Source organism: Charadrius vociferus, unplaced genomic scaffold, assembly GCF_000708025.1.
Source record: "Charadrius vociferus isolate BGI_N301 unplaced genomic scaffold, ASM70802v2 scaffold600, whole genome shotgun sequence".
NCBI classification, from domain to species: Eukaryota; Metazoa; Chordata; class Aves; order Charadriiformes; family Charadriidae; genus Charadrius; species Charadrius vociferus.
Genome location: NW_009646404.1, coordinates 777,433 through 787,171, shown reverse-complemented (window position 1 = coordinate 787,171; position 9,739 = coordinate 777,433). Strand labels below are relative to the sequence as shown.

The 9,739-nt window shown below is 54.9% G+C and overlaps 1 protein-coding gene across 1 annotated transcript in view; it reads right to left on the bottom strand.

Moving 5' to 3' along the window:
- The window catches only part of GRID2IP (glutamate receptor, ionotropic, delta 2 (Grid2) interacting protein), a 39,147-nt gene that overhangs the window by 133 nt on the left and 29,275 nt on the right, over positions 1–9,739 (bottom strand). Inside the window, 9 exon segments of the mRNA XM_009895077.1 lie at positions 340–504; positions 962–1,080; positions 2,489–2,618; positions 3,139–3,225; positions 5,215–5,370; positions 5,888–6,084; positions 6,888–6,965; positions 8,327–8,414; positions 9,584–9,739. Of these exon segments, the coding sequence (XP_009893379.1) occupies positions 340–504; positions 962–1,080; positions 2,489–2,618; positions 3,139–3,225; positions 5,215–5,370; positions 5,888–6,084; positions 6,888–6,965; positions 8,327–8,414; positions 9,584–9,739 (1,176 nt within the window).

Genomic DNA, 9,739 nt, shown 5'->3' with positions numbered 1-9,739 from the left:
GGCACTGGCCACTACAGACATATTTCTCCCCCAGCTTCCCGCAGGACAAACCCAGACAGTCAGTGCATCTGCTTTGTGGTGCTCTGACCCAGACTTTTTTAACCAAGCATGTCAGACCGTGACAACATCTGCTTTACTTTCCATTGGGTTGGTGCTTGGACCATTAACCCTCACCTTAGCCTCCCACACCGGCCAGCCAACTCGCACATTAGAAAAATTGCACTTCACAGGCACACACGCTCACAAAAAGCTCGTCTCGTTCCCATAGCTCACACGTAAGTAAAACGCTTCACCGACATCTAACAGGAAACCCGGTCGCCTTTGAAAAGTGCAACTCACCTCGAACTTGCTCATGAATTCTGCAAAAATGCCAAAGAAAGCTTCTGAAGTTGTCATTTTCGAATCTTCCCCGAAGAAGGACAACACCTTGCTGAATTCTTCCATGGCCTTGTGCTGCAGGTCGTCCAGGGATCGCATGGCAGGCTGGGCACTCTCCAGGAAGGTCTGAGAGAAATGGCTTAAGGGAAAACAGCCGCACTGTGGGTCTGGAACAGATCACAATCACTTCTGCTTATCAAATGGCTGGGTTTTATCTCAGGTCTAAGAAAGGACCTGCTGCAAATGCAGCCGCATGCGAGGGGAGCACGCCGGCACGCTCAGCTGTCCCTAACAGCACTTCTCTGGAAGAAAAGACAGCTCAGAAAGCTTTCTGGCCTTGTGGCACTGGGTTCCTGCCACACAGAGGCATGTGAACTGGTGGCCACCACACAAGTTGTTCCCCATTCTGGCTAAGAGTGAGTGGAGGGTGGAGGTTTCCACCACTCACCAAGTGCTGAGATGGTCCTTTCCCACCAGCCGGACACAGCCCTGCTGCTTACCGAGGAGCCATAAAGACAGCTGAATGGTGTTACTTGAGGGCAGTAAGTCACATTGATGTTTTGCCCCTTTTACAGAAGGATACAGTCATCACAATTGCAAATCTGTCCTCTGCAGTAGCTGGCATGTTGTGACAGGCCATCTGTATGTCACTGACGGTGGTGTGTAGGTCCTTTAGGTCAGCCGTTAGTGTTCTCTGATTCACTACATGAGAAGAGAAGAGTCAACAGTTTTAGGAGACTTCGGTCTGGTTTACTTCCTGCAGCAAAGTGTGGGCAACGAACGTGGGCCATCGGTCAGGGTGGTTCAGGCTGTCTGTCTACATGGCTCTGCACAACCTGTCTGCGTTGTCCAAGGCGTGGTGGACAACCAGACCTTCCTGCTGGGCTCCAGTAGGTTGCCAGCAGCCACTGCTGGGTGCTCAGGCCAAGAGATGCCAAGAACCTCAAAAGGAGCCTGGAACATGCCAAGTGCAAGGAGCAGGTGGGACTCAGCAGGACGAGGGCAGTGATGGATACACAGATACTCGACTTGGGAGGGGGACAGAAGGAGCCTACAGGAGGGTGGGACGAGGGGTAATATCCAGGCTGCCTTCCATGGCATCTCATCGTAGCACCAGCATTCAGGAGAGTGATGAGCAGTTCAGACTCTTTGCTGTCTTGGGGGGCCAAGCCTCAGCTCTTCTACAGGCAAGGGAGAAGGTGAACTGCAGCATGTGAGGAGAGCTTGGGCTACATGCTACGGTTGTGTTGCTCTGCGGCCTGACTGGGAGTGAAGCTGGGCAGCCCTGAATGGTACATGGTCTGAAATTGGGTATCAAGTGGCAGGAGTTTGGGCAGCAGGGAGCCTTCAGTGACAGAAGCGTTATTTAACAGTTAGGCCAGATATAAAATCCAGCTAGGAAAGCTACAGCTACAGACCTTCATCAAGTGGAAGTTTACAACTCCAGGCCTGAATTTGCTTCTTTATTTATCCACTGCAGCGCTAATTCCCAAGGGAATTATGCACAAACAACAGGGGATGGTGTGCAAGGAGAATGCAGCCCATGCTTTGCATGCAGCAAGCCTGTTGTGACACCACCAACACAAATGGATGGATGATAACCCCCAACATCTATGTGACTTTTTTTTTATTGCAACCAACGAAGCTGTATGATCCCCAGTCAGCATGACTGCGACTGGACTGTGAACTCATAACATGAAGGGTGCTGTACACTCTGTACCGCAGGCGATTGCAGGCAGTAATAACGCTGGCAGCCATGCCGGGGAGGCTGCGCACCAGCGATGAAAGGAGGCAGAGGTTGGGTGGAGCAGACCAGCTCCTAGCACTTCCCTCTACTTTGCCTCATTTGCACTTCCAAGATTCCTCTGAACTTGGGAACCACTTTTTCAAGTCAGAAGGAAGGCTCAGGTCAGGGATAGATGGGAGCCCCCGTGTCACCATGCTCATCCCTTCCTAGTCCCATCCTCTCACTCAGGACTGTTCCTCACGTGTTTGGGCTGCCATCCTGCTCGTACCAAGGCTGCGCAGCTCATGACTAATTCCAGACCCGTACAAAACCAAGAGACAGTGCAAGGAGACAAAGAGCTTGCAGGTGCTTTTGTTCGTTTACCTTTGGCAGCGAGCGGCACTGTAGGAAGATCCTTGGCAAAGCCCAGGAGTTCTGGGAAATGTTGGCTAAGTGATTTGGCAAGAATGTGCAGGAAGGTGGATTTCCCATCAACAGTCTTGGTTGTGTTCAGCTACGGCAAAGCAAAACAAGTAAGGAGATTCTGATGCAGAGGAAACCGGTTTTTGCCAAGCACCCAAATACACAGGGGCTCCTCTGTTCTCGGCTCACTCTGCATTCACGTGCGTGGCAATTCCCAGCCATGCTATGTGGATTAATGTTTAAATAGGACAACTAATGTTTACACAGCATGTTACGCCCAGATTAGTGGCGTTGAGATGCTAAGCAATGCCTCCCTCCTGCAGGGCAGGGCTGTCACCCTGTCCCCCACCCCTGAGGAGTTCTGCAGCGACCCACATGGGATAAGAGAACTTCATTTTCTCCTGCCCCACAGCCAGAAGGTCTGGGGCTCAGGTCTTCAAGCACCAGGCCACCGTTAGGGCCTCTCTGAATTCAACCGTGCACATCCATCCCTGCCCTCCCACTGGTCCCCCTCTGGGAGCCGCTGCACGCAGCAGCCTTGTATGAGGACAGGCACTTGGAGCTCCTGGCATTGGTGCCTCCTGCACGGGAACAAGCATGCTTCATCTTACCTCGGTGAGAAAGTTGATTTTAAAGCCTGTTGTTTTGCCAGTCTTGGGCTGCCCATTGTTCAGATAGTTTCCCATCGCCAGCACAAACTGCAGAGAGAAACCTCAGTGAATGACTGGCCAGTGACCTCCAGCACTTACAGCGTCCCATCTCCCATCTCCTTTTGTACCCATTTTTGGGTCACAGAGACCTACCAAGGATGTGATGGGGGCAGAGGTAAAAAAACTCCTTCTGTCTAAAGGATGGTGGGAAAGCATCCTTTTTTGTGTCAGGTCACTTCTGCTAAGGGGGCCCATACACGTGTTTATAGAGCATCGTTAATAAAACCTTATCAGTTCACTCAGCGGGTTAGATTAAGTGGATGAATCCATGTTAAAGGCAAAATTTCTGTTGGTTCTGTACACACCGTTCATCCTGCCACCCACGCAGGGCAGGCACAGCACACTGGGAGAGGGAGGGCTGCTAATGCGCCCATCGGCACAGCAGTCCCAAGGGACAGGGCCGTGGGTCCGGAGGGGCAGGATGTTCTCTTCTCCAAGCTGCTCCCGTACGGAAGCCTGCACTGAACCCTGAACAGCAAAGCCCATGTTTCACCTGCAGGAACTGGTCCTCATCCACCGCCTCTCCCGTGTCTTCAGCAGGCACTAGAAAACACACCCTGATTGTCATCTGCAGACCCAAACTTCCAAAGCTCTTATAAGAGCTCACATTTCGATGTTTTCCCATGTGGTTTATGAGGATGCTGCCCAGGAGTCCCCTTCCTTCGGCAGCCGTGCAGAAGGTCTGTGCTACCAGAGAGCTGCAGGGATCCCACGGCACCACTAGCTCCGGCTTAGCTCCTTTGCCACTTCCAGACTGAAGATGCAGGTGCCCAAGCTTTGTTAACGTTTAAGGGGGGATTTTGTCTTGAGTTATAGCCTCAGGCTTTAGGAGTGCACAATTTTTATTTCTCCGTCATTTCTCCTTGCAGGACCAGGGCTAAGTCTGGAGGTCCACTCTAAGATCTCCTGCCTGCAGGGCGAGGACTCTCCTGCTGACTGGCAAGTGCAAAGCTCTCCTCTTCCCAAAGCCTTTTCTGGCTGTTACGTGCAGATCTTTAAGGGGATATTTTAAAGGGAAAGTAGTGATCCAGCCGAGTCAGCTCTCCCCTCCAGAAGACTCCTATTCCTTGTGCGGCAGCTTTGCAGCCTTGAAGGCACAGCAGGACCCCAGACTGGGCTCACCAGAGTCCTGATGTCCTTCCTGGGGCCTGGCGAAGAGCGGGGACCTCAGGACTGCCTGGATTTCAGCCTGGGAGATTCTGAATTTCTGTTTACCAGCTGTTAATGTGCAACCAGCCATTGCCCCCCAAGGACTTAATGAGGTGTTGGGGCGTTACTGGCCAGGAGCCACTAAGGAAGTTCATCTCTCATCTGGAAATGCCTTTTGTCACATCGTGTCCTCATTTATCCCACCTGCTTTTCTTTTAAAAGCAAACCTGAATGAATTATCATTAATTTGGGGCAGCTCATCTCAGTACAGTCAAAGAGCAGCTGCAGTGGGATTCTTCCTCTCCTGCATGTGCAGTGCCCCTCTGCCAGGCACAGCCCGTTCCCGGGACCCCAAAAGCACCTCCCCAGAGGTACAGGCAGCGTGTAGGACCCCTGCCTGCATGTCACCAGGGCTGGCACAAGCCCATGGCCATGCACAGGGACCAGCCTCCAGTGCCACCCGCATGCGGGCACGCACACGGTGACCACCTGGACAAACCCCACATCCTCCAGCCCCATCGCAGCCAGAGGACAACCTCGGTGGGCTCTGCTCTGTTACTGGGTGGGTTTCTGGCACCTGCAGCCCTGGTGGGTGTGTGGCCGCCTGCGTTCTGCCCTCCCGCATCCTCCCGAGGCCGCGATCTCCACAAGTCAATACCAGTGGGAGCTGCCAGGGGATGGAGCCTGGACCCGGAGGGGCCAGGGCACAGCCGTGGGGCTGGAGCTGCGCTCCAGCTGCCTGCGAGCTGCCTGCGAGCTGCCTGCGGGCCCTCCCGTGGACGCTGGGGGCCCCCGGTGGCTGTTACCAGAAATAAGAACTGTTCTGACCTCCAAGATCTTAGCCAGCTTCTTGCTGCTTTTCAGCTCTAGAGAGGCCTTGCAGATGCACTCGTAGCTAGCTTTGATCTCCTCTGTTTTCTCCTGCAGAGTGGTCTTAAAATGCAGGCTGCGCAGGCGGATCTTGTATTCCGGTACTGACAACATCTGAGAGCAAAGGAAAGAGAAAATTACTACTATCACCGTTAGCCATAATCCCTCCTATACGGTGTTTTTCCTGGCAGATTCCCCTGTACGTGAAAGCAGTACGCACTTGCTGCGCACAGGCGACACCGCAGAGCAGCCCGCAGAGCACGGCCAGTTTGCTGCCACAGGATGCAGAGGTTTCATCCCAATGTCTACACATGACTTTGTCAACAGTAAGTAAGCCCGAGTTGCGAAAAGTCACTCTTACTGTGAAGTAAACATTGCGATATGCTTTGGCTGTAAACCAGCCACTTTGGGAGCTACCAGATGCCTCAGGCATCAGCCTGAGCATCACTCGCTGGCAGTCCCTATGACTAGTGCCACCAGCTCATCCCGTCCCACAGCATGCACGAGGAGCAGACCAGCATCCTGCTGACTGCTTCCTTTCTGCTCTGTGTTCTCCTCCCCTCCGGCTGTCAGCGGAACACTGCACACGCAGACCTCCTCGCTCCCAGAGCACGTCCCTGCCCACAGGTACCTGCAGCACAAACTGGTCGGGCTCACTCAGCTTGCAGGGGTTCTCCTTGTAGCTCTGGAAGCGCTGGACTTCCTCCCCGTCCGGGGCGTACAGCAAGAGCTGCTTGATGTGGGAAGGCTCCAGGCGGTCCGACTCCATCGTCATGAGGATCTGGCGCAGCTCGATGTGCGAGAGCTTGAGGTGGGCTATCAGGATGGCTGGCGGGGGAGGGGGGGAGAGGTGCGTCACTTGGGAGGGGAGGAGGACCGGACCCCGGGGGGGATAGCTGTGCTGGGGACAGACTGCCTGGCAGGACAGGGCCAGGAGGTTCAGCTCAATGTCTCCATGTGTGAGAGTGGCATGGACTCCTCCACATGCCCGCGGTGGCACAGCGTCAGCCCTGGGGAGACGAAGGGCTTTCTGCTCCCCGAGGCCCTGCAGAGGCTGCTCGGGGACCCCAAGGAGTCACTCTCATCCTGCAGACACCCACCCCCCCACCCCGGGTATTGCATCATTGTGTATGTACTACATCACCAACACATCAGGCTGGGCTGCACTGGAAACCAGCCCCAGCGCCTCCTCCTCCTCTCCCACCTCCCCCGTGGCCAGGAGACCAGGGGCTCGCAGGGTCCCACCAAGCCCTCCCACCCTCCTTCTTACCAGAAGTATGTCCTGCAGAAGTGGCACTGACCCTTCCCTGGCGGGTGGCAGGGTGGCCCCGCACACCCTCACTGCCCCGCGGGGCCATGCAAGCTCTTCCCCTCTCCCTCCCCAGGCCAATGAGTCACATCCCATCTCCATCCTTTCCTTTAAAGCCGCTTCTTCGCCCTGCACAGGGCTGAGCCCAGCGCTGAGGGGCTCTGAGCTACAGGAACAGCCCAGACCAGCAGAACCGTGCTGGGATTGCGCTCATGGGATCGTGCTCATGAAGCCTCCTTCCTTTTACCTTTCCAGATCTCTACATCCCCGGTCCCATCTCTGGGCCCGTTGTGGGGGTACATTCACTGTGATGTTTACTTACATGTGTTGTAGGCCTTTTTGTGGGACAAAATTTCAACCACGTCTTTCTTTTTAAAGTTTTCAGGCATGAGAGTTGGCTCTGGAAGAGAAACTGAAAGATTTAATCATGGGTAAGGACAGGCTCAGCCGGCTCCAGCAGGAAGAAAACTGTCCTGAAAACAGTGAAACCATGAATGAAAGAGAGGAGAACTGATGCTTTGCACACAGCAATGGCTCCGGGAATCCTTGAATTCTGCGATTCAAAGATCTCCTCAATGGAGGACTCAGTTGGAGCTGAAAAAGGTAAAACGAGAGGTGAAACACACAGAAAATCCCAGACTGCCCAGAAACATCCCAAAAAAAGATCACCCCTGAGAAGAATCCCTTTTCATCCCACTTCCACTGCCAGTCCCACCTGTACCTGCCTGCTCTAGCTTAGCTCTGCCCACGCTGCCATCGTGCATCATGTCCCTTGCAGGACAGCTCAGACATCCCACCGGCATTTAACTTTTCGCAGTGTAAATGAGGCAGCCGCGCTGCCCCGCGCCTCTCTTCGGGCAGGCTGATGGGGGGCAGGAGGGCACTGCTGTCACCCCATGCCCCAAATGCCTCCCACTGCACAGGGCAGCCACACCGGCCACCATCGCTCAGCACCCCCAGCCTGGAGCTGCTCGCTGGGTTTGCAGCACCCAGACACCGCGGTGGGTGGGAGAGCCCGGTCGGTGGCTCTGCAGGAGACCCCGACTCAAGAGCAATGGGAACGCTGCACTGGCAGGTAGCTACAGACCCCATACGTAGGTTTTTGGGGGAAACTAATTTATTATATACCTTGCTTGTAACGCTCTCTCCATGGATAAAGAAATGTTTTCACGGCTTTTTCAGGGCTGAGTTCTCAAAGCAATGGAGCTGCAATCCTAATTTGCAGCCGTGACCGCTACTGCAGCACAACTTGGTGTCCGTGCGTGCCGACGGCCCGGCTGACCGTCCGTACTGCACAGCCCGTAACAAGCAGAGGCTGTGCACAAACCGTTATCATACGTGGTGCAGGTTTGAGCTTCTGCTGTGTTGCAAACCAGGCCCCTCGTGGCACTGGAGAGCGGTGCTGGCACACCGGCATTCCCCACGGCATGGGGACAGCCTGGCAGGCGCTATGAGAGCCACGAAGCAGCACTGAGCGCGACGGGGAGCAAAACCCTCTGGTGGAGTTTCACTGCCCCGATCGACTGAAATGTGGAGAGAAAACAGATAACGGCAGCGAAGAAAATTAAGGGAGACAGTGAAACAATCTCCACCTTAATGATCTGCTCTGCCACCAGCCACAAAATCCTGAGTAGGAATGAATTCTGTGCCGCGGGCGATGCTAGGACCAGGTATTGCTTTGCTGCCCACCAAGTCCCTGTTCCTCCCAGTGCCCCAGTCTCCAACCAGTACGAGCACCTCCTCTGGGGCTCAGGTACTTACTCGTAGGCTTCTGCGTCCCAAAGTGCAGCTCCAGGTCGAGGTATTTGACCATATCACTCAACTTGTCGTAATCCGAGTCTTCCCCGAGCTGCAGGAGAAGGAAGAGTCAGGAGCCGTGCTGGCGCAGGGGACAGCCCAATACTGCCCACCTGCACTGGGCCACCTTCCCCCGGCCCCACGCTAAGCTCTGCATCCCTAGAAGAAACCAGGACAAGTTGATGGCCCTGTCCTGTAACTGGAGACTCAGCCACCACAAACCCTGTGCAGAAACCAGAGCCTGGTCAACCATTCACCTCTGTGAAGGCAGTTTCTACACAAGTCACTAAGTCTATCGTGGGAGCCATTCTCATTTCAGAAGAAAGGAAGAAACCCGGAGATTCACCCCATCAGCACTTCCTTGCACCCTGCAGCTGGCGGCACTGCCCCACGGACTCATTTAGCTTCTGACACAGCCGGAATCCTACAGCGCACTACTGCTCTTCACCTGCTACTTGGGCACAATTTCAAGTGCGTGCTGTGAATGGATGCCTGTGGGATGGGAAGATGATCCCACAGCTCCCCTCTAGCTACTCAGGGCATGAAGAATATGGCACATCATCACCATGAGAGACACGGAGGCTGGAAGTTAAACTCCAGGGAAGCCAGTGTCTCCCTACAGGGACGCAAATCCACCTCCAGAGTTCTGCATCACTTCGAGTCCATGATGCCAAAGGAGTATCTCATCTAGCCTCACTCCTCACCTCTGCTTTCCCCCTCTGGTGTCTTCCCCTACCTCAGTGCTATCTCCATCACTCTGCTTTCAACCCTCCTCAGTTTCCCACTGATAAAAACTCCTACAGCTGCAGAACGCATCTGAAGGCAGCTCCTGACTACATCAACCCACCGAGAGCAGGAAAGCAAGCACTTCCCAGGATGCTGTGGTCAAAACCAACATTTCAGATGCTTTCCAGAGCCTCTTCCCATCCCAGCTGTTTTGGTCCAAACAATTAAAAGGATGAAAAGAAATATAAGACTTTCTGTAACGTGGCTTCTTCAGAGTTCGTTCCCTTGGCCAAGGTATTGAATGTGTGGCCCATCAAGGTTAGCACACGATGCTCTGGGGAAGGGACAGCCCCCCCCCCAGGGGCTCTGGGGAGGGAGAAGGGCAGAGCCCACGGATGCTCCCACCAACCTGCACAGCCTCAGCAGAGGCAACCGCTCCCCAGACCGTGGTTTGGACCCTCTCCCCCTGCCCCGCACCCTGCTCCCGGGCCATACCTGCCCCCAGATGGTCCCTTCCGAGTTCTCCACCTGCTCCCACCGCAGCCTCTTGACGCTCATGTGGTTGGATTCGCTCCTGCGGTGCAGCAGCCCCCGGTGCAGGGGGGGCGCACAGGGCACCGGAGGGGGCGGCGGTGGGGGTGGCGGGGGCGG